General features: G+C 47.8%; 2 protein-coding genes and 1 non-coding gene across 13 annotated transcripts in view; all 3 read left to right on the forward strand.

The window, feature by feature from the left end:
• Window positions 1–296: 296 nt before the first annotated feature.
• TPD52L2 (TPD52 like 2) lies at window positions 297–16,686 on the forward strand. 9 transcript variants are annotated; one of them, XM_074888727.1, is made up of 11 exons: window positions 312–381; window positions 890–1,035; window positions 2,105–2,253; window positions 3,117–3,176; window positions 4,677–4,736; window positions 8,825–8,926; window positions 12,907–12,933; window positions 13,324–13,365; window positions 14,616–14,664; window positions 14,746–14,794; window positions 14,878–16,686. In XM_074888727.1, exons 1-10 carry the CDS (start codon window positions 363–365, stop codon window positions 14,779–14,781), a joined length of 690 nt encoding a protein of 229 aa, XP_074744828.1. In that variant the 5' UTR covers window positions 312–362; the 3' UTR covers window positions 14,782–14,794; window positions 14,878–16,686. The 9 variants fall into 9 exon arrangements, with proteins under 9 accessions (XP_074744826.1, XP_074744828.1, XP_074744825.1 ...); XM_074888725.1 differs by lacking the exon at window positions 14,746–14,794 and having other exon boundaries at window positions 297–381; window positions 917–1,035; XM_074888724.1 differs by lacking the exon at window positions 14,746–14,794.
• A 2,054-nt stretch (window positions 16,687–18,740) lies between these two features.
• TRNAE-CUC (transfer RNA glutamic acid (anticodon CUC)) lies at window positions 18,741–18,812 on the forward strand. The gene has a single exon. It is a non-coding gene; the product is annotated as a tRNA-Glu (tRNA).
• A 178-nt stretch (window positions 18,813–18,990) lies between these two features.
• DNAJC5 (DnaJ heat shock protein family (Hsp40) member C5) overlaps window positions 18,991–23,063 on the forward strand; it is a 34,776-nt gene continuing 30,703 nt past the window's right edge. For all 3 annotated transcript variants that reach the window (XM_074887822.1, XM_074887823.1, XM_074887821.1), the window contains exon 1: window positions 18,991–19,167. The gene's annotated coding sequence lies outside the window, so the exon portion shown is untranslated. The remainder of the gene's footprint in view (window positions 19,168–23,063) is intronic.

A 23,063-nucleotide genomic window follows, 5' to 3' on the forward strand; every position in this document is an offset into this window, starting at 1 on the left:
GGGGGGGTCGCACGGGGCCTGGTCGGGCCCTGAGGGGCCGGGGCCGGCGGCGCAGGCCGGGGGCGCTGGGCCAGGCCCGGGAGGCCCGTGCCGGTGCTGCCCCCTTCCCTCCGGCCGGGCGCACGGCACGGCGGAGCCCCCGCCCCGTGACGTCACCCCCGCCCCGTGACGTCACCCCCCGGCCTGGCCGCCGCTTCCGGGGGCGGGGCGGGGCGGGGGAACGTGGCGCCGTCGCCGTAGCGACGCGGGGGGTGTGACGCAATCTCTCTGCGACCCTCTCCCCCCGGAAGCGGCGCGGCGCTGGTTGCGTCACGGGAGGGGCGGGGCCGGCGGCGGCGGCTGGACGGGCCTGGGGCGCCGCCATGGAGAGCGCGAGCCAGGGTAGGGGCGGCGGCGGGGTCGAGCTCCAACCCCCACCCCGGGACGGGCCTTCGCCTCCGGGCGCCTGGGGGCGGGAGGCCCCGGGGACGGCGCGGCCCGGGGCGGGGGAGCTGCTGCCGTGAGGGGGGAGGCGGCCCCCCGGGAGGGTGGAGAGGCGGCGGCCCGGGGGCTGCCGTGAGGGTGGGCCCCGCGGGGGGCTGCGGTTCCCGGGCCCCGCTCGTGTCCCCCCCCGGAGCTCGTCCTTCCCCCCTGCCCAGGGGCCCTGCCGCGGGCCCAGGGGGTGTTTAGCAGCGTGGTGCCGGGCAGAGGAGCTATTTTCGACGGGTTTATTTTATCCTCCCCGGTGCTTCTGTCGCTTCTGGTAGATGCTCGTAGCGGAAACTCCGCTGGGGGTTTCTCTTCCTCTTTCGGTGAAGCCCCTTTCTTCACCTTTCCCGTCGGGTTTGCATAACGCGCTTCGCTTGCTGGCTGCTTATTCTGTCTGCCCTCTGCTCCTTGTCTGTGACAGATATCAACCTTAACTCTCCCAACAAAGGTCTGCTGTCGGATGCCATGACAGATGTTCCCGTGGATAGCGCGGCGTCGGCCCGCACCTCAGCGCCCGAAGGCCTGACTCTTGCCGAAGAGGAGGAGTTGAGATCTGAGCTTGCCAAGGTAACGGGGGCTGCGGTGGGGTTCTGCTGGGAACGGACAAACAGGAGCCACAGGAGCAGGATTTATTTTTTTTTTTATTAGTTTTGCAGCGGTGTTACATTTGGATCTCTCGGCTAATTGTTAAAATGCACAAAGCTGGCAGATACTTCAAACACTGTGGTATGTTGCGTTGCTCTTTCCCAGAACGACTTAATTTAGAGCTCTAAGGAAATAAGTGGCTTTTGATGCTGTGAGCTTAATCTAGGCTTTTAGCTCCATTTGAAGCAAGAAAACACTTCAGGCGAGTGCTATGCAAAAGAAACTTGTTTTTCCTTAAGAAGCTGAAACAATGGAGCACTTAGGTGCTTTCTTTTTCTACCTTTTTCTCTTAAATATTTATTACACTTCATAGGCAACTATTTTGGTGCATATATGCTTTTGAAGAGCTGAGAGTTTGTGATGTAATATCCTAAATTTTGGTCACCTCATAAGGTTTAAAGGTCAGTTTATAATTTCTGTCTGAAATGTAGCTGAAGATAATTGTAGCTGTTCTTCTGTAGTCTTTTTTTCATTGGAGAATCCCATGGTGCTTCTTTGACTTGCAAGTTTTAGCGAGGGAGGACTTTGCTGCTCTGGGTGGCCACGCAGATCTTGGCGAGCTGCAGTTAAAAGTAGTAATGAACCCTCTCTGCCTGGAAACAACTCAAGAGTACTTTGAAAATGTTGTAAGAAAGGTCTCTGAGGAAAAACTCTTTGCTTTAATAACATCAGAGGAAAAGAATCGTAAGATAGAAACCTTAGTTCATAAGGTTTGGCAACTGATTTTTATCTGCGGTTGAAATTACAATGCTGGGAATGAGTTCTGTTAATTTTGGTGCCATTAAATCGCCACTGAAGTCTGAGCTGTAGGCCTCCCATTCCAGCAACATTTGTGTTGAGTTGAATTGTTCTGTGTGCAGCTGACCTTCCTACCAAGTCTATATATTCATGTTAACGAAATCTTGCTAGTTTTGAGGGAGATAGAAAGGTGGCTTACCTTTCAAAATTTTACTAAATTGTGATTTAAGACAAACCTCTACCTTTCTCTAAGGTTGAAGAAGAAATTGGTACTCTCAGGCAAGTTCTGGCTGCTAAAGAGAGGCACTGTGGAGAGCTGAAGAGGAAGCTCGGTTTGACTCCCTTGGATGGGTTAAAGCAAAACCTGTCTAAAAGCTGGCATGATGTCCAAGTCTCCAATGCGTAAGTGTTGCTTGTGATGCACGTTTATTTAAATATGACTCTGTAGTAATTTATTTCCCAGCAGCGTATTCCAGGGCTCTTCTGAGTGGCTGGAGGCTTTTGCTCTGATGGGGTATATAGAGTAAAAGGCACTTAAAAAATATGTATTTTATTGTTCTTATATGTCAGAGTCTTTATGTCAGCATAAACAGAACGTTCATATCTATGATCTGGATAAATTGTTGCTCATGCTCTTTCCCGTGGTGTTAGAGATCTAGATTGGCATTTAACAGTTCAGTTTGCCCATTTCTGCCCATTTTTTGAGCTCCCACTGCTTTGTTCCGGACTCAGGCTCAAAGAGAAGTGCAAGAAGTTTCAAAGCTCTACTGCGTAGTGCTAGTTCAGAAGCTATTTCCTGAGTCGTATAGCTTGAATTAAAAAGCCTGCACTGCCTAGGAAAAAAATCTGTAATATTAGTGTGCATTCTGCAGAGTCATCTCTGCCTAAAGATCTGAAATTAGACTGTTCCTGAGCAGGCGTTAAGGGTATGGTCACTGCAGGGCTCGGCAGTGCCAGGAGGCGAGTCAGAGGTAAGTCTGACCCTGCACTTGTGCCCCATGTAAGGGACTCTCCGTGCCCTTAGAGATAGTGTTCAGTCTGAAACGTCTGGTGTAACTTAACTGGAATTTGGGGTTACTGACAGTGCTACTGCAGAGCAGATGGTTGAGCTGTTCATCTCACTGTTTATTCTTTCCCTTTTCCTCATCTTCCCTCCTACATCCCTGCCCAATTTCTGTTATTCCTTTGTAACTGAAATCTGTGTCGTTGTCGTCTAAAAAAAAATGAATATTAAAGTTATATTCATTAACACTTTCTGTTTCTAGTTATGTGAAAACATCTGAGAAACTTGGAGAGTGGAATGACAAAGTGACACAGTCTGACTTGTGAGTGCCTCGGGCTCCTCAGCAACACCTCCTTGCTCCTTGCTGCGTCCCCAATTTGTGCTGCTCCTTGTTCTCAGGGGTCGATGGGGAGCTGGAGGCGTGGTGCAGCAGGACTGTTATTAGCAGCATGCCTGGCTTCCAGCTATAAACATCCCTCGGTTGCGGAGGAGATGAGTAAACATTAACTGCTATCATCTCTCTCATGGTCTTGCTATTGCAGAAGAAAAATTCCAATCAGTTACCAGACCACATTTTATTAAAAAAAAAAAAAAGGCAGAAAATCAATCACTGTTTCCCTTTAGCTGGTCATTGGTAGGTTAGTCTGTTGTTATTGAATGTCTTATTAGTGAACCTCTATCTTTACTGTAAAACTATTTCTCCTCTTATCATCAGATGTGGTAGGAATCAGTTTGATTATTGCCTTTCTGTATGGCCAGAGAAGGTGCGTGAAGGCATTTGCCCGTAGATGGAAATAGGGGCTGTGCAAATGCAAATATGTACATTAGTTTTTGAGAGCTGCCAGGCAGTGGCTCTTCTGCACTGATGTGTATGAACCTTTTTGCTGATGTCAATACTAGAAAGCCATGAATTTCAGTCTTTGCTGTAAATACAAGCGGGTGAGAAATGTGGACAAAGAACATCTGGCTACTTCTGTCTCTAGAATATATTCTTTAATTATGTTAGACCTCCATTTGTATTAGACATGAATAGTTTTGATTCCTGCTGCATAGCTGAACGTAAGGAAGCCCTTAAATATTTTCTGCACTGAAGATTCTTCCCCTTCTGTGCCTTGTGTTGAAGGAGAGGATTGTTTAGGAAAGAGGAAAATGTGAATTGGGAGTATCCCATCATTAGGCAGGATGGCAGTGATCTAACTGGGGAGAGTTACAGTTCTGGGTGAGGTGAACTGCCTGCGATGTGTCACCTCTGAGCACCTCTGCGTGTTGTCTGCGCTGGTAGCAGACCCTTGTATTTGTTCTGTACCTCCAGTGTTAATTCTCACAACCCCTAAGGTACTGGTTCGTATGTTGAGCAACATGATTTCTAAAGATTAGTAAATGAAATTAAGTTTAACAGTTTGTCCAGGCTGTGCTAGGTTGGTAAAATACAGCTTTGGGTGTGGCAGTCAGTTTTTTTTGGCCTTGAGCTCAGTTCACTGCTCTGTGCTTTTAATACATAGCTGCCACACAGCGTGTAGGAAGGGAGCAGAAGATGCAAAGTCTTTCAATTCCTGACACCTTCTGAACTGCAGGCTTTGTTTCTTTGTGCTCAGTGTTTGACTGTGCTTAAATAAGAAGGAAACTGGGGCTTAGGTGTCTCCTGCCTCTCAAACAGCAGCTCTTTTCCTTCTGGCTGTAACTGAGAAGGGGAGAAGGTATTGTCAGAGAAATAAAGCCTATGATACTGTAAGTGTGAAGAGACACTAATAATGTGGAAAGTGTCAAAAGAAGCATCTGTCATGAATCTTGGCACCGTATCTAACCTCCGTTGTGTTTGTAGATATCTTTCAGCCAGCAGCACACTGGAGGACTGGAATGAAAAATTAACTCAATCAGAAGCGTGAGTGTCTTAACCTTCAGCATTAACAAATGCTTTCGTGACAGTCTGCTGCCACTAACATTCTGTGCCCCTGCTCACAGTCCCCTGCTTTGACTAGATCTATTTAAACATTTCTCTTTTCTAGCTTTCACTTTTTTTAACCCAATAAAAGCCTTTTCTGGGAGAGGGAGCTTTTCCTCAGGTCAGTATTTGAATGATTTCGTTGCGATACTCTTCAAATGCCTGCCTGCTCTCAGAGAACTGGCTGAAGCCACTGGGTAGCTGAGACCTGTGTGCCACACGTTCCATCTCCAGCTGACAAGGTGTGGAATAGCCAGACTGACCTCTTCTTGTTACCCTCAACACGTGCTGCTGGGAGCAGGAGCTTTTCTTCTTGCTCTGGTGCCTGATGAGAACAAATAGAGCTGTAGTGTCCAAGGCAGCTGTTCTGGTGTGTCGGGGCCCCAAATGGGCTTGAACAGCTTAAACCTCCAGTTGTTGGCTGTGAAGGTCTCTTAGCCACGTTATTATTAAATGCCTGAAATTAAAATCTCATCTGGACTAAATTATGGAAACATATTATGGAAATTGGCCTTTGTCCTTCTCACTGCATCTTTCCCACAGTATGTAGGGCAATCCTCTACAGTGATGCAGTGGGAGCGGGTAGGTAGTGTCATTGCTTTCTGAACTGATCTAAACCATGGTAAGGTAGCGCTTAGGTAAGCCAGCTTTTCCTGTTCTCTGGAGTGGGTATGAAACCCAGTCCTTTGAGCTGGCTTGTTATTGGCAGTGTGTGTGAATAAAAGGTTTTCTTCATCAGACAGGTGAAAGATGAGCAGAGATAAAAAGTAGGAGTATCAGAAAAAACTTCCAAGTATGCAGGTCTGCTTTCAACGTTCCGTGTATGTTTTCTACATTAAGAAGATGTAAATTGTCACTTATTTCACTTGCTAAATAGAATGACCTTGGTTTTTTATGCTTGCTGACAGTGTGACTCCAGCAGTGTTTTATCAGAGTTCCTCCCTGGGCGTGCCTGCTAGAATAGAAAACTTCTGGCTATGTCTGTTTCCTTGTACTTAATAAGCGCCAGAAATGTGGCGGAAGGCTGCTTTTGTAGAGCACTTAGGCCTGAATAGCTGTGGCACGCTAGTTTTCCTGCTTGCTTTGGCTCTAGACAGAGTGACAATTCATGCTGGCAAGGTAGATGCTGAGTAAAATGGGGAGGTGACGGGGATTGAAGGGTAAGAGTCCAGCAACATTTCAGAAAACAAAGAGAATTTCTACTTCCTTTGTCTAAAGCTCAGTAAAGGCAAAGAGTCAAGTTCAAGAAGTCCAAGGATGAGGTTTTATTCCTGTGTTTTGGGGTTCTTATGCAAATGCATCCTCTTTCCTGTTCAGAGCTTCTCTGCATTATTACTAACAAGCAGCCTGACCTGGAGTGGAGATGGGCCTTACCCGTGACCTCATGGTGCTTTTGTGCACTGCTGAATTTCCTGGGAGTTGCCATTCCTGGCCACAGCCTTGCCCTCTGCGAGCAGTGCATATAGACAGGAGAAAAATCAGCCCAATCTGTCCCTAGCTCCAGTCTCATTGTAACCAGGACACCAGATGACTTAGACGGTTTGTGTACTTAGCCAGACAGCACAAATGGTGATTGCTGGATAAAAGCAAGTGAGAGGAAGCTGGGATTAATGGATAAAGGAGGATTTGAGGGTGCAGGTCTGGCTCCTCCCTGTCAGGGTTTATAGGAGAGGGGTGCAGTGAAATATCTGAGTACCACGGGGTGAACACCACAGGGCAGAGATCACTTCTGCAGCTTGTGCTGCAGCCAATGGCCTGTTAGTAGAGCAAGGTTTTAATCAGGGCTCATGTTTATTACTCCCAGATTTGGATTATTCTGTTGTGCTTTGCGCTGGTGCTAAGGGAAGAAAGTGAGTGATTGTGAATTTAAAGCCATGGTAAACCTGGTCGTGTCTCTTGCAGAGGAGTAGCTGCGACTTCTAGGTCAGGGCTGAGCATAGTTCAGTTACGTTTAAAGTCTTGTATAACCTGGTCCCTGCTTGTCACAGATGCAGTTCCACATGTGTGTCTGATGGCAGTTCTGGGTTAAAAAGCTGCTCATTGGAGCTGTGAGGTGGCGGTGGGCGGGTGCGTGGGTGCTGTGGAGGCAGGACTAGACTCGCCATCTGATCTGGCTGTTGCTGTCTTTTCTGTTCTTCCAAGTTTGTATTTCAGCCGGATTGTTTCCTTGATCTAGATGGCTGTGTCGGCACAAACCGTTGTGCTGGCATCGTGAGGGAGCACGCAGGCAGAAGGAGCAGCACGTGAGTGCTAGATCTTCAGTTAGCTTAAGAATACTGCTGTCAAGTGTGGAAAATATGGTTGGAAAATCTCAGGCCTCTTTCTAGATGAACGCTAGACGCAATACCTGCGAGTTTGCAGTGTGTGCATGGTGTGGTGGTGTCCTTTGAGCCTGTAAACCTCTCATTGCTGCTCTTTGCTCAGTGCTGATCTCCCAAGAGTTGAGTGCTAGCAGCTGTAGAGTCAGCACAACATACTTTGGTGAGTGTGAGGTCTTCAACGTTTCTGTTAGGCAGCTGTAAATCAAATCCTGTGACAGGACTCAGTGAGCTGGGGAGGAGCCCGACTGCTGAAAGCAGGGATTCAGATCCTCCTCTTCCAAAGCAGTTTGGCCCTAGGGTTCAAACACAGTTATTGCGATGGGAAGGCACATGTAAGAGCAAGCAGCATTAATGCTGACCAGTTCACTCCTAAATTGTTCTGAGGTGGCTACTTCTTGCAAAAGATTGTGCTGTGGTGAAACACAAGGTTGAGGCCTTGCTGTTGGGGCACACTCAGGTTCTTCTGGAGTCACTGAATTCAAGAGGAATTGGTCTAAAAACCGTGTAGGTTATAGGAATTTTCTTTCAGGAGCAGGAAGAGGGAAGGTAAAGCTGATGCGGTTTTGCCCTGTTCTGCATCAGTGTTGTGAACATTCTTGATTCAGAAATACTTGGCTGTGGTCTTAAACAAAAAAAACCCCAATAAACCAACATGTTATATATAATTCAGGTGCTGTGGTGCTGTCTCCTGCACTTCTTTCTGGAAAGAATGAGATGTCAGTCAGCTGTCATCATGGTACTTCCAGCCTCGGGAGCTGAGGCATGAGAGAGAAGTTTATGCTGTTTATAATGCCCTTCTCCTAAATATCCTAGTCAGGCAAAATGTGATCTCAAACTAAAATATTTGGAATAAGAAAATTTGGCTTAAATTGTTGAACTTTCCAGCCTGAGTCTTTTTTCATAACTTGAAGAATGCCGTAAATCTAGATGTTAATCACCAGCTGTGGAGTAGCTTGGAGAAGATGAGTTAATGAAAGCGGCTCAAAGAATCCGTTCCTGAGATTAGTCTCATCTGAAGGAGACAAAGGTTCTCAAGTGTCTGTCTTCTCCAGCTCTGGTATAAACTCAAATGTAATCAGCTGACAAATGCGAGCTGTCAGGCCTCTTGTGTATTGTGGTTAATGGTAACTGATAGGAAGCTTCTCTATCAATTTATTTCTAAACTGCAAGTTGTAGAGATAATGCTGGTCCTTTCTTTTCTATACAGTGACGTTAGTCTCGCCTCTTTCCTCCATAACTAATGCTGCAACAAATGCTGTAACTTCAAGGCTGCGAGGCTATTATGGGATAGGTTCCTAGACTTATTTTCTCAAGGAGACCAAAAGATAGTTGTAGAGCAAATAGGATATGATGTTATGGTATTAGAGTTTCCACATGGAAAATTGGGGTGGGTTGGTTTGGGTGTTTGTTTGGTTTTTTTTTTTTTTTGCAAATGTTTGTCAGATTTAAGAGCATGTGGTCAAAATGGTGTAAAGGGAGTGTATGGAAAGGTTAATCCCACACTTGCTGCTTTTTTAAAACTTCAAGTCTTTGAATATATGCCAGACTGAAGGGGCTGTTTTGGTGAAGTCAGGGCAGCTCGCTAACCTAGCCTCTTTCCTTTAATATGGGTTCCTTGTTCAAAATGGGGGGGGGGGGGGGGGGGGGATGCTTCTTGCTTTCAGATCCTACCTGTTAGCTCAATTCATGATGTTTTTTTCTATTTAGTTATAAGAAGACCCAGGAAACCCTTTCCCAGGCAGGACAGAAGACTTCAGCAGCCCTTTCCAATGTAGGTTCTGTTATCAGCAGGAAACTTGGTGACATGAGGTAAGATTTCTGTTTTGTGCTCTGGTGCTTTGATGTCGGTTTCAAACAGTAATGAGACTTTAGACAATAACTAGGCTTTTTTCCATTTTTCTGCTTAGTTGGCAGCACATTACTGTTGATGGACTACCTTATTCTGCATGGCCCTGTATATTGTAGTTTAGGACAGAGTAATTATTAAAGCTTATTAAAGACTTGATGGGATAAAACTTATTCTAAGGCATTAAAGTTTGATTTGGCTTAGGAGAACTGGCGGAATGTTTTTAGCACCCTTCCCCCTTTTACTGTCGTGGTTTCACTGCAGCTTTTAAGTCCTAGGTAAGAAACTAGTATTAAAGTTTACCTTTTCCATTCATTACTAGATTATGGAGGTGTGTTTTCTCAGTGTTACTGCTTGGGATTAGAAAAGGGTCATCACCCCGGTGCTCTGTTATGCTTTAATTGGGACAAAGTCTAGATGCTGCATTTTATGTAGTTTCAAGCCCTGTGTGTCACCTCTCTGCGGAGGAGGGCAGCACGCCTTCCAGGCACAGCTACGTCATGTTGATGGGAAGATAGGAATTGATTCAACAGATCATGACAACATTAAAAATTTCTTCTTGTGGTTGGTGATTATCTAGATTCCTTAAGCAGGTGACCGCTGAAGTAATTGGAAATTTAAACCTCTCTGAATGGGAAGGTGGAGGGCTGATTCCCTTGGTTGCTGGCTGAGGTTCTTGCTCTGTGAGTTTCTCAGCTGTACAAAGTTCAAGGTTAGAATTGGTGATTTACCTGATCTCCAGAAATTTAAGCTAACGTTTGCTTCCCCATTAATGGTGATGTCCATGTTATTCACACAGAGTACCTTGAGCATGTTTTTCTTGGAATTGAGGGCTAATTCTGAATATGCAACCTTTCTAGGCTACTAAGGTAGTATTCTTAGAAGTTGTGTTTAACATGATGTACCAGACCTTGGATTGAACGGGTAGCTGTCATTCTTTGTAGGGAATTTCCTATTCCACTGTGGCTGGGAATATCCGAGTGGTAAGAACTCGTTGGCCTCTGATTGCACAGTACTGATTTATTCTAGTTCTGTCCTCAGTGAGTTATTTACTGTGTTCCTGGAGGGTAATTTTTGGTGTTTTCAGTAACTCACTTCTCTGAATTTGGCAGAGGACTGGCTGCCTACCCTTCCCAGTATTCAAGTTGTAACTTTTCTTTCCCGGAAACTACCTGGTCGGCTGGAAGAAGAGATTTACGTGTAATCACAGTAGATTACAGAAACTGGCGCAAGGTGTGGTGGTAACACATTTTGCTAAACTGATAAGTGAAGTGAATTTGGTGCCTGATTTCTGCAGTCTGGACAGGCTGCTGTGGCAGAGGGGTGGGAACTGTGTTTGTTGGACCAAACGAGGAACTCCCCAACCAGTGCTGCCAACAGAAGAAGCCATGTTGACAGGCTTGGTCCTGCCTGCTGTCTTTTGGTTGGGAGAATCCAGGTCACCACGCAGCTGCAGAAATGTTTGTGCTGTCCCAGGAGCAGATGATGGGGGGAGGAGGGGGTGCAAGGCCGAGTGAAGAGTGTGCCCGTTCGTCCTGGTGACAGAGCTGGTTCCAGTCAGACCAAAACTGGCCGGGTAGTCAGCTGGCCTACAAATGAGTCAGACCTCTGCAGTGGTGGTATCGCTCGGCATTAATCACCATTTTAAACATCTGCCTTCCTTTTTATGGCTAATACCTTGGGTGATGTATTATGAAATAGAGGCAGCTTCTCTCTTATCACTTGGGAATCCCTGCCAAAGTTATTTCAGCAGGATTTGCTTTTTGTATGCAGCCCTGTGGGGGAACACAGTAATGACTTTTTTTAAGACTCAGTTTTTCTGAGTGTATATAAACAGTCTTCTGTCTCCTGTGCTGCAGTCAAGTCTTGATATTTCTGATTCTGAGCAAGGTTTGGCTCTGAGCAAAAGTTTCTGCAGGAACTGTCCCACTTTCTACCCTTGCCAGGTGAAACTGTGAACGGTGCTCTGATACGTGGTCAGAGCTGACGGGGAGGGAAGTCTGTTGTAGCGTTGTGATCACATGGTGGACAAGTGGGGGTGATCTCTGTCCCCCAGTCTCTGTTACAGGCCTCGTAGCCTACACTGCAACCTCTGTTACTGTACTTTCTTTTTTCCTCTTACACTACAAATTCACTTGTAAAAGCAGGTTTATTTTCCATCACTGGAAGTGTTGAGATAACAGAAGGGATTTCCTTGTTTAGTCAGCCTTCACCGGTTGATAAATGCAGGGAAGACGTGATGAATGGGACAAACGCCTCCGATACGCGAGGGCGTAGTTGTAATTCCATTAAAAACGCTTGGACCCAAATGCTGTGCAATACAAGTAACGTGTTCCTGGGTTAATTCTTTAGGGTTGCTGTATTCTGGTCAAAATAATTTTAAGTGTTATAGCTGCAGATTGCAAGGAGACATTGTGAAGTTGGTGCTGTAACTGTGCACTAGCAGTATTAAAGCTGTTGCTCTATTAGCTCGCCTTGCAGGAGAAAATGTGGCTTAATTAATGGGCGGGGTCTTTTCAAATCTTGGCCAGTTCAGCTTTTTCTGTTATCTCTGCTTACAGTTAAAAAGTAAATTGGCTTTTAGACGCTCTGTTCCTGCATTTTACTGACCCCAGTAAACTGCAAAACTGGGTGTTTTCGTTTTGTTGGTTACAGCTTGCCTTGTGCTTTTGTGTCCCCCAGCACACTTCATGTTGTCTGATGAAGTTTGCTGCTGTACATAATACTACAAGCAAATTGATTATGAAATGTTAGCCTGAGCCCCAGATGTCCCTGTAAATTCCTGAATTTATGTAAACTTTTAAAATCCTTATGAAAGGAGGAAAAGGGTTACTGCTAGTTCCAGGCCAAGATACTGAACAAACGAGCCAGCGCTTGTGGTATTGCATACAGAGTAGCATGATGCATGGACATGTGTTATCTGTATTCTCCTTTAAGCAAGAGTAAGTAGGAAGTTAATTTATTTCGCATGCAAAGACAGCATTTCCAGGAGTCTTTCCTGCCAAAGAGCTGACTTGGATGCATGAGGGAATGGAACCACAAAGCCTAACGTCTTCGCTCTGGCTGTAAGGAAAAGCCCTTGTACTCCTTGCCAAGCACTTCGGATCCAACATGCCGTGCCTGCTTCCTGGTGCAGAGACAAAAGTTATATTTAAGTGGAATAAAACACAGCTTCCGTCAGCAGGAGCTCCTTTAGAGCATCCTGGTAATCTTACGGGTAGAAGTAGGAAACTGTGATCTGTTATTTCAGACCGAGTCACACCTGAAAATCTGGTTACCTAGTGGGGGATACTTCGCCTTGAAACCTAAAAATGGGCAACCAGGTTATGGGGTAAACATGATACCTTTCATCCAGATACTCTTATCTTTATTGTGCTGAGATGTGTTTGTTCTCTGAGCTGTAACTTTGAGATCTGCAGGCTTGGCAAGATAACGTGCAGGTATCCATTGCAGGTTCCTCTTACAGAATTTCTCAACCAAGAGTCCTAGCAATGCTGTCTTTGTATGAGAGCTCGTGGGGGGAACTGGGGGAAGGAGGTATCTTTACCAAATGAGCTAGCGCTTGGTAAAACCCTTAGTTTAAGAAAACAGACTCTAAAAAAAAAAAAAAAATCACGTGAAAGCAGTGATGGGGTAGGTAAAATGTTTTGGTTTGTTGTTGTAAGAAGCTTTTCCCTCCCCAGCACCCTGTCTCTAAGTGGCTGTAGGTGCTGTTACTGTTCTCTGAAAAATGTCTTATCTTGGCTTGAGTTAATGAAAAGTAACTGGTTTTTGCTTGCTTCTGTAACTTATTGTGAGAAGCTTCCTCCTGGGTAGTTGACTTTGCTGTCCCATGTTCCTGTGACCACGTCCGTGCTTAGCTGCCCTGCATTCAGTGTTTAGACCTGCACAAGTGTCTGACTGTTTCTTCCCTTTTCTCTCTGCTGCCTGTGGCTTCTCCCAGGGCTCACCCCTTCTCGCACTCCTTTAGGTAAGACACTCTTCAACGCTGCTAAAAGAGCATTTGTTTCTATGCCAGGCCCTTGCGGATGTTCAAGGGGAAGCTGATTATTTCAGCCTTCCCTACCCTTTTGACACAGATTGGGAAACCTACCGCAAACCAATGCCCTGTAATTGGCTTTTTGTATCACAGCTGCAGTTAAATACTCGTGCTTACAGTCCTACATCTGCAAAACTTAAGTCCTGGGCTGCAGCTGTTAAATAGGGGAAGAGAGGGCTGGCTCTTAGCACTCTGGTTGTCCACAGCAGCCTGTGTGTGGACAGTAAGTGTTTAAAACCCAGGGGTATGATGCTTTTGCGTGGCGTCGGTATCAAATTGTCATTTAACTTTTTCCTCCTTATTCTGAATGCTTCCGAGTAGCAGCTACTCCATTCGCCACTCGATAAGTATGCCAGCGATGAGGTAACGTAGCAAATACCCGCGTCCCCTGAGTGTTATTGGGTTTTTGGTTCCGATTTGTACGACTGGTTCCCTTCTTAAGCAGACCCCGGAGTATGGGGTAACCACATCCTGCAGTCCGAGTAATTCAGGGTGGGGTTTTTTTTGGTTTTTTTACCCCATCTCTGTGGTTCTTAGCACCTGTGTTGTTCTTGGACTAAGAGTGGTGTCGCAACTGTACCAAAGTCTAATAGAAATTCGCAGCTTTCAGAGGTCCCCGAAGGGTGGGGATTACAGCCCTCCTCTCACAACGTACAGCATGGCCATTGCTAGTACCGAGATGAATCTGAACTTGAACCCTCTGTCTCCAGCCCGGAAGCTCAGCGCCCTTCTCCGCGTGCCCTTGTGCTGCCTTAGGTGGTGATATCCTGGCAGGAGAAACTGCTGCCAGGGCTGGGCAAGGCCCACAGCAGCCTCTGTTCATCCTCCTTCCAGATCGACAGAGGTTATTTTATGGGTGCAAATATAAAGTGATTCTTTGGAACAAAAATAACTGAGCTGAAGCTAGTCAGCTCCCAGCGCGCCCGCAGCCGAGCCCGGGGAGAGCGGCTCTGTACGAGTAATTGCCTGGTCTGAACGCTCGGTACAGAGCACTCCTCTGGAATGGTTTGCAAGCAAAGAAGCTTGTCAGGTTGTCAAACGATTGACCTGGTTTTCTTTGCTAGAAATACGAAATCCTCTGATTAATTTATCACACTGCGGTTTTCATGAGCATTTTTTTATGCTCGCTCCTGGGGTAATAAAACTGCCCACAGGTACAGGCACGTGGCCGCTCCCCTGCCTGCCCACGGGATGTAACATGGGAAACTGAAGCCTTTGTTTTAAACCCTTTTCAGCTTTTCCTTTCCATTATTTAAGACAGCCTGCTTTTAGTTGGAAGCTTTGTAAGACTAACAGCTAGTTTCTTCTCTACTTACTGTGTATTGATTCCCTGGTGAACTAGGACTTGTTTCCTGCAACATTTTAGCTTGAGCAATGGAACGGATTGCACGTGGTAGAAATGTTTTTTCTTCAGAGTTTGTGTGTGGTGTTCTTGTCTGGTGTGCCTGAGAGATTTGTGCCAAAGGCTGTGAGAGGAGCTGGACGTGTTCTGGGTGCTGCTGTCCCTGCATGGGAACGGCCAGAGAGCCCAGTCACGCTGCGTGGTTTGATTTAGCTGAGAACTAACTTGTCCTGATTTGTTCTTTGCTTTTTTTTTTTCCCTCTCCTTCAAGGAATTCTGCAACCTTCAAGTCATTTGAAGATAGAGTTGGGACCATAAAGGTAACAATCTGCTTTGTCTTGTGAACATATAGTGTGAAGCCTTATGCAGAAACTTTAATTTCTGCAATGTTTTTCTTGTAGACTAGTATTCGGGCAAATGGCCTCTCAGATATGTGAAGTCTTTGCTACAGTAGGTGACCTTGACAAGGGGGAATTGGTTTGGTATTCTCAGTGCTGGTTTCTCGTTATCCTAACTCTCTTCTCTCCTTTCAGTCCCGCGTGGTGGGCAGCAGGGAAAATAGCACTGACGGCCTCCACTCCCCCTCGGGAGCTGGAGACAAACCTCCGCAAGACAACGCTCCGTTCTAGACCTGCGATGTGGCTTTGCACGGCTGTGCACAACTAAGAGCGAGCCCCCTCCCTCCCAAATCTCCACAACAGCAGCAACCCACGAATCCCAAGAAGGGGCTGAGAGCCAGTCTGGACAGATCCATCGTTCATTCATAGACACTGCTGGATCGAAGTCAAATAAAGAGAATGCAAAGTTTTGTACACAAATAATATTTTACACTAAAGTTTGTAGATTAAATGTATCACTGCTGTCCTTTTGGGAGAGCATGTAAGCTGGAGTTTCCTTAAAGTAGCTCAGAAATGCCACTGGTCTAGATAAAAACAGTTTTCCCTTGTCTGACAAAACTTGGAACAGATACATCGCCCTGAGCAGCGTGAGGAGGGCAGTTACTGGAGAAGCCAAGTGCACGGGCTTCTTAGCTTCAGCTTCTGGCTGTGTTCTCTGTTCGGGACATGCCATGCAGCTACTCGGTGAGCTCCCAGGCTTCTCCCGTTACTGTTTTCTCTGGCTCTCATTGGAGTAGTCTGGTAAATGGGGTAAACAGTTGGTTGTTTTTTTTTTTTCTGGGCTCCCAAAAGGGAAACTTCACTTAGTGGCTGCCTCGTTGTTACACTAATGCTCTAGCTTTAACGAAACTAAAAATCTTTATTTTTAAATGCAATGAACTTTAAAGAAATAAAGCTTAAAAAGAAAAAAAAAAAAAAAAGGAGCTTCGGCATCATATTAGGGAAACGCTCCCTTGGACTCTGAAACTGAATTGCAAGCCTTACATCACCTTACGCTTTACTTGTTTATGATTTTTACTTTCTATAGAGAAGACTGTCAGGGTTCTAAAGCTGGATGTTGAGCACTGGAGTTTTGCATCATACAATAGTAGCAGCATGCTTATAAGCCAGTTCTTGTGTTAAAATTTAGTGGCGCACTTCCTGAGTGGATGAAACTTGCTTCTCCCTTCTCAGTTTATGCCTTCGTCTTGGAGGAAGAATTTCTGAAGGCTGCGAGTGCCAGGGCCTGGTTACAAAGGCCCGAGCTGTCTCTGGCAGTGCAGACACCGTGTCGGGGGGACTCTGCTCTCGGTGGGCTCCTTGGGCTGGTACATCTGACTGCGACTGGATGGGTTTTTCAGTCGAAAGCCCCAGCTCTAATCTAGGTTTACAAAACTGGCAGAGTCACGGAGCTCAACCAGTTCCCCCAGGGACTGGGTGTTTTGCTCTTGTGATGTCCAACTTCATTGCTCAGGAGCTGAAAAATTCTGAGTTTTCTCCTAGAGGCCTGATCTTATTCTAGGCAAGGTGCCTCTGGATAGAAATACCTAGAGTGAGCAGTTCTGTGCCTTAGAGGCCAAGTGGGACTTACTCAGGTCTTTAGACTTGCTTATGTACATATCTGGGTAGTTTTAGTGGTTTGTCACCCTGGAGGCCCTGAACCCTCTCTGACCCGTATTTAGAGAAGCAAGTTTTGACACTGATCTGCTGATTAATCTCCGTTTCCCTCACCCCTGCTCCCCTCCCTCTGCAGACCTGGGGCCAGGGGGATGAAATCGTAGCGGGCAGATGTACTGGGCAGTAGGTGAGGTGTAGAGTGTTAATTTACTGGTGCTGCCTGTTTGCAACTGGCCTCCCTGCGAGGAACAGCCAGCGCAACGGGGGCTGCTGGAGCTGCCGTATGGAACTGTTTATACAGATAAATAGCGAGGAAACTTGTCAATAAAGCATTCCTTTGGGAGAAAATGGGGTGAATGTTCTTGTCTCGTTCAAACAGCGCCAAAGTCTGTTTGTAGATGTGTGTTAGGGACTAAATACCACCTGCCTGCAGCGGCTTGAGGCGAGATGCAACTGAAATGTTCTGCTCTATCCCTCTGGCTCGTTTGCCCATCGCCTCTCCGGATGCTTTCTATGAAGGGATGTACTAAATATTTACAGCGTGCTGTTTCCTTTCCCAGATGCCAAACAGCCGCTGGTTCCTGAGACAGGCCTGTGCTCAACCAAGGGCCGGGGAGTCCCCAGCCCACGTTTATCCTCCAGGTTCCATCACGCTGCCCCCTCCCCGGTGCCAACCTGCCTCCAGTTTCCTCGTGCCGTTTTCTGAGCTCAGAGCGTGGGATCGCAGTCGCGGCCGTAACCTTGGCCGTGGGGGCTGAGGCTGGAGAAACTTCGAATGTGGAAAAGCGGCAGCTGTGGTGCTGGCTCGGATTTTCGCTGTGGTACCTCTGGGAATCGGCTTCTTGGAAGCTCTGGCAGTCGCTCCTGATTGAAACAGCACGGTGCAGGGGGAGCAGCAAATGGATGAGTGGAGTTGGGAGCTGCTCTTAAATTCAAAAGGGCAGCGGGGAGCAGGCAAATAGTTTGTGAGAGAGGCCAGCGGAGCTCTGTAGCCGCTTGGGTGCAGTGTTTTCAGAGGAAGGATGCCTGGCTCAGGTTGAAACGTCTGCTTGGTGCTGAGGGTTTGGTTTTGGTTTTGTGGGGTTTTGTTTGTTTTGAAGATTGGCATTGGGTTTTTTTTTTGCTATTCAACTTCTGTAGGTAAAACTACATCTCTGCAACTGGGTCTAAGAGCCACGGGGTTGGTAACGATACCAGTCCCCGGGAGGAGAGGTGCTGCAGGGATCACCCAGGCTGTGAGCTCCCCTGTGAGAGCCCCAGGGGCTTCTCCACCTCCCCAGTCCCTTCCAGCCAGGGAGCTCGGGTGTTTTGAAAGAAGGTTAATTAATCCTTCCCTTTGGGGTTACAGGCTTGACAGTGTTTTTGTCCTTTCCTGGTTTCTAAGTGTGCTCCGGGCAGCTCTCGCAGGTGCAAAGCCCCGGTTTCCTTCGGGGCTGGGCTGTGGACTGCAGCGTCCTGTGCGAAGGAGAAGGGGGGGGACACAGCTTCCTTCCCATCAAAAATCGGGGATCAGGAGCCTTGGCAGCCTCGTGAGCACCCACCTGCTCTGTTGTAACCAGGGGAGGAGGCTTTGGCAGGAACATTCCTCTTCTGTTCATCCCCTGCCAACAGCCTCGGTGGGCCAGGGGCGCTTGGGGACAGCCCGGTGTCTCCTGCTGCTGTGGAGCCTGGAGAGGGTTTGTCCTGGAGCTTTTTCAGTCACTTCTCTCTCCTCCCTCTTTCTCCTGTTGATTCCCTTAAATGAAACATCCTGATATTAAATCTACGCTCACGAGGCCCATCAGAGTTGGGATCTTTGCGGGCAGCGACGGAGCCAGCAACCAAACCAGCGTCTCCTCTTTCCCGCTCCTCTGGTTTTACCACATGATTTTCCTTTTTTCTTCATCGCTGAGGACTTGCTGGGCCTCTTCTGAGAGCTCCCGTGTTTCGGGGGGGTCCGTGCTGAGCGGATGTTATGGCTTGGGGATGTGGGGGCTGACACGAGGCTTTTCCCGGGGCGGTGCCTCCGGGGGGATGCTCCTGTCTCCCCGCACCTCCCGTTCGTCTCTGCCAGCTCCCTGGTGCGACGCACGGGGCCGGGTGAGTCTTGAGCTTGAAAAAAGCCTGTTTTCCTCGAACTGTCAGCGCTCGTTTGTTCCTGGAAAGGAGCGGGCTCGGCAGCGTGCTCCTGGGCACAGCGTGGGGTGCAGCCCCCCGGGAAAAGGCGCCGGCGAATGGAGGTGCTGCACAAACCTGATTAAACACTGAGGGACGATGTGCAGGAGCGCTGGGGGGGGCTGAGCGCCCCGGGCACCCCCCGAAGGGCGGCAGCGACCTCCCCGCTCCGCGGCCTTGGTCCCGCCCTCAGGGCCCGCCCCGGCAGTAGCGCGGGAACTGCGGCGGGCGGGAGTTCCTCTCACCGCTCCCTGGTGGTCTAGTGGTTAGGATTCGGCGCTCTCACCGCCGCGGCCCGGGTTCGATTCCCGGTCAGGGAAGCTTTCATTTTTGCCGCGTTCTGCCTGCTTTTCAGCAACCCCCCGCCTCCCCGCGCCGTGGGTTCTCCCCGCTACGTTGCGCGCCCCGCGCACCCACGGACACGCACCCCGCATGCCCGCGCCCCGCGCGGGTGGGGGCTCTGCGTGCCGGCGGTGCGCAGGCGCGGTGCGCTGGTCCCTCCCCCGCCCGCCGTCGGCGTCGCCGGGTCCCGCTCGGTGTCTGGCGGCGGCGGCAGCAGCGGCTGAGGAAACGCCGCCGGGAACCGGGGGCCGCTTCACTCCGGGAGGAGCCGCCCGCCCCGTGGGGCCGCCCCCGCCCGGGGCTGCCCGGCCCCCGCCCGCCCGCGGGGCGCAGGTGAGCGCGGTGGCGGGGCAGGGCCTCGCCGGGCCCGGCCCGCGGGTGGAGGCCAAGATGGAGCTGGGGCTGCCGGGGGGGCGGGAAAGGGGCGTTTTGGGGTGGGGGGGAGATGGAGGAAGCGGGGAGCGGCCGGGCAGGGTGCCCGGGGGAGGGGGGGCTGTTGCTGCCTGCGGGCGGGGGGCTGCGGGCGGCTCGGCGGAGCGTCCCGGCCTGGCGGGGCGCCGTGTCCCCCCCTCAGGGAAGCCCCTGCTCGGGGGGGGGCTGTGGAAATCCCTGCGCCCACCCTTCCACCCACACGCGGGTTCCTCCGTGGGGGCTGAGGGGGCTGCGTCCTCTGTCTCGGAGCTGTAAAGATTGAGGGGGGAAAAAAAAACCCCAAACAAAAGGCCTGGAAAGGTGAATTCTAAATGAAAGTCATTTGTGTTCTGTGCGAGCCGTGATTCACGATGACTGTTTTTTTCGCTGGAGGGATCTGGGATGATTTTCGCTTCCCCTTCCTCACGTTGTTCTGCTTAATTTTTTTTAAAAAAAAAACATTTGTAACTGCTCAGATTATAATGTGCTTAATGAATGACGTATTAGCAACGGGAAGTAAATCCAGCCTTTATAATGAGAAACTTGCAAAGGCAGCATAATTCTATTTATTTGTGCAGTGTCTTCTGGTTCTCAAATTAAGAATTCCGGTCAGGTAATTCTGGTGATACGGGCTGCAACTGGACGGAACGGAGACAGCGAATTCACTGATAACGCCTCGCTTTTGCTTTTATGCTTTATCAATATCTTGCTGTTACACGCGTGGTGACACAAAGCCGTTGACTTTATTACTGGAGTATATTACACTGATGGAGCTGTTTCTCCCTCGGAGAGCAAGGTGAAAGCTATCCGTATGACACAGAAAGGAAATCCAAACGTTTTTATCTTTTTTAGGTTTGTTTTTACCAGGGCATTAATTTTCGTGTGTTGTGAGACCTTGCTGTAGAGCTGTGTGTGCTTAATATTCTCCCTCCTGCGGTAAAGCTTAAAAAAAAGGCATAAATTTGGTACATCATCTTACAGCAGTATGAAATAATACAATTCTCCTAGCAGATGTCTGCCTAATGCCCTCATGCCGGCTCATCTTAAGGAATTGGAAATGTTATATGTGTGTTTAAATACCGTATTAGTTTGCTGCTATTGAAGCAAAAACTTGTAGGCCGCGTTCACCCAGTGGCTGACCGGTGGTGTTTCACCCATTTCACTGAGTAAATTAAGCTATCAAAAGTATGCAAATCTGAAAGGATTTCCTTCTGAAATGCGTCAGGATTGTACCTATTGAAATTCTTGAATAGTAGCAGCCACCTTGAAGTGGAATTTATTCTTTTGACCACAATTTCAGTAGAGGCGTTTCCAAGTTCTCAGGCATCTGTTGGTTGCAGGCTGCTTAGGATCAGTGTTTGCATTTTGTTTGCTTTCAGTGAAAAATGAGAGTCCTGATCTGACTAAGAGATCCCGAGAAACAGATGCCAAATTCATTTGCATGAATGAATTAGCTCTAATAATTCAAGTACGCTGTGCTCTGGGAGGGAGAAAAGAGGGGAAGCAAAAGCTGGAGTCGAAGAGAAATTGACTTTAATATATGGAGTGTAGGATGAAAATAAGTTTATTTTTATTGAGCAGCTTCCTGTGGTTTTCTCGCAGTGCTCTAAGGACTTTGGAGAAACTTGCCATGATGCTGGCCATGCAGCACCTGCTTTGTGGGTATCCCTGAGTTTGGAGAGGAGATCTTTACATCAAACAGCTTTTTATAAACCTGAATAAACGCTTCTTCCCCTCTCTCCTTTATTTCATTTTAGTGATTGTCCATGGCATTTAAATGAAAGGGGAGATGCTGCAACGTGGTCATTTTCCTCCTAAATTTTTGATGCATCGTATTGATAAATTGCAGGCTGTAGGTTCGAAGTGCTGGTGGAACCCAAGAGGAGATCTCCCAGCTCCACAGGGTGGCTGTGTGCTATATTTAACCACCTTTTATCAGTGAGTTCTTGAAAAAAGTAATGTCTTTATAGTATGTTTTGTCTCATAGCGTAGACCTTCTATTCATGTTGATTATTCCCAAGAAGTTTAAACACTCTTTCAGTCTTCCCAGGCAATCCTCCTCCTGGTCAGTTGGTGGTGTGCCTTGTTTGACAGCTGGGTTGCAGGCAGTTGATGTGGTTTGTGGCCGAGGTGGCACAGTCATGGACCTGGCTTCAGTTATGAAGTTGCCCAAGATGGTTGGAGGCTGCCAGAGACTCGTTTTGCAGCGGAGGCTCAGAGCGGTGGGTCGGAATAGAGCTGTGATGTGGACAGGCTTTTCTTACCGTGCTGTATGAAGGCTTCTGTCAAGTCAGCGGTGCTGTTTGGATCTTTGGAAAAAATGGAGCGGTACCAGAATATGACTTAGGTTCCTAACAGTATGAATGTGGATTTTGAGACTTCTGGCCTAGTTTGCAGGTTATGCTGAGGTGGTAGTTGTCAGCAGTGATGCTGTTAATCATCTTATTTCTTCTCTTTGTGAGCTTCAAGAAGGATTTTTGTCTGTCTTAAACAGCGTTTTGTTAGCGAATGCTAATGGAAGGTTAACTGCATTACTTGAGAAATCATGTTTTAGGTTAAATGTAAAAGTTGCTGATATGACTCTCTTTTTTTTTTTTTTTTTTTTTTTTTTTAAATTTATGAACTCAGTTGCCAGAATATCCTCTCTGGAAAAGTGGGCACAACTTAAGCCTCGGGAGGTGGTTCTGCAAATCCTGTCTGTCTGTTGAATGACCCGACTTGTAATACCAATGCTGTAATTGGCCTGTGATAATTGCTGTATTTCCCTCTTCGATCACTTTGCCAGTGTTTTCTCTTTTTTTTAGGTATTGTTAATAACCAGATCAAAATATTTTTTCGGTATGTTTGGGAAGGTAAGGGCTTGGCAGAAGTTTTCAGCAAAGCTTATACATAGGACTGAGCCCTCCAGCATCCTCCCCAGAGTGTGCAAAATGGCATCTGCCAGCATTTTCACTGCTTTCCCATCAAACACATAAGCACGGGGATTAATTTAAGGTAATTTTAATACACTAACTGATCTCATTCGCAGCTTGATCTCGAGCCATGCGAGTCCTCTTCGTTTGGCTTTAAACCTCCAGGTTTACCTGCCTGGGTGGAAAACGAAGCAGCGCTGGGGAGGGATTGCCTCTGCCCGGGAAGATGTGGTTCATCTGCCGCCCTCCACGAGCTGAGGAAAAGACCTTTCCGGGGAGCGGGTGTGTGCAGTTTGGCGAGTCGCTTGGTTCCCGTGAGGTGACCCCCAGCTTGTAAGCAGATGGCACAGAGGGCTGCGGTGGGCCCGTCCGTGGTCTCAGGAAATAGTTGTGTGGCCACCTGTGCCGTAAGACAGATGGGTCACGGCAAAATACAGAGGGATGAGGAACATGGCTACCGCTGAGGACCAAAGAAAAGTGTAGCGCTGCTTTTTTGACATGAAAAAGTTGTTTTCCTTGCGCTCCAGTAACTGATTTGAATTAAGCAATGTTGGTTTAGACGTGTCCATGTAAATATTTCTTTGCATGTTTAACTCTCTAGCTACCTGTCCTGGCCATCAAAGCTCTTCCACACGTTCAGGATGATTTGGTGACTGACTGGACATTTGCAAAAGGAAAGACTTGGAGGTTAAAAGAAGCTGAGGGGTGATCTTGATGCACCTGGTCAGTGTGTGCTGTCAGCAGGTGCCAATGCTTATAATCTCTCAGGAGCTGTTTGTGAATTCTCATCATTGTTTTAATGTATTTTTTGTTCTTAGGGTTTTGTTACTGTGTGTTGATGCTGGTTGGTTAACCAGTGGCTGCTTTTAATCTTTAAAGGCAGGACTTTGGTGCTATATCTGAAGA

This window comes from Strix uralensis, chromosome 18 (genome assembly GCF_047716275.1).
Source record: "Strix uralensis isolate ZFMK-TIS-50842 chromosome 18, bStrUra1, whole genome shotgun sequence".
In the NCBI taxonomy this organism is placed as follows: domain Eukaryota; kingdom Metazoa; phylum Chordata; class Aves; order Strigiformes; family Strigidae; genus Strix; species Strix uralensis.

Bases quoted from the DNA above. Each gene is read 5' to 3' on its own strand.
- TPD52L2 (XM_074888724.1), top strand. The intron at 8,927-12,906 runs GTAAGATTTCTG...GGCTTCTCCCAG, and splicing joins AGGAAACTTGGTGACATGAG to GGCTCACCCCTTCTCGCACT. The intron at 12,934-13,323 runs GTAAGACACTCT...GCTTCCGAGTAG, and splicing joins CCCTTCTCGCACTCCTTTAG to CAGCTACTCCATTCGCCACT.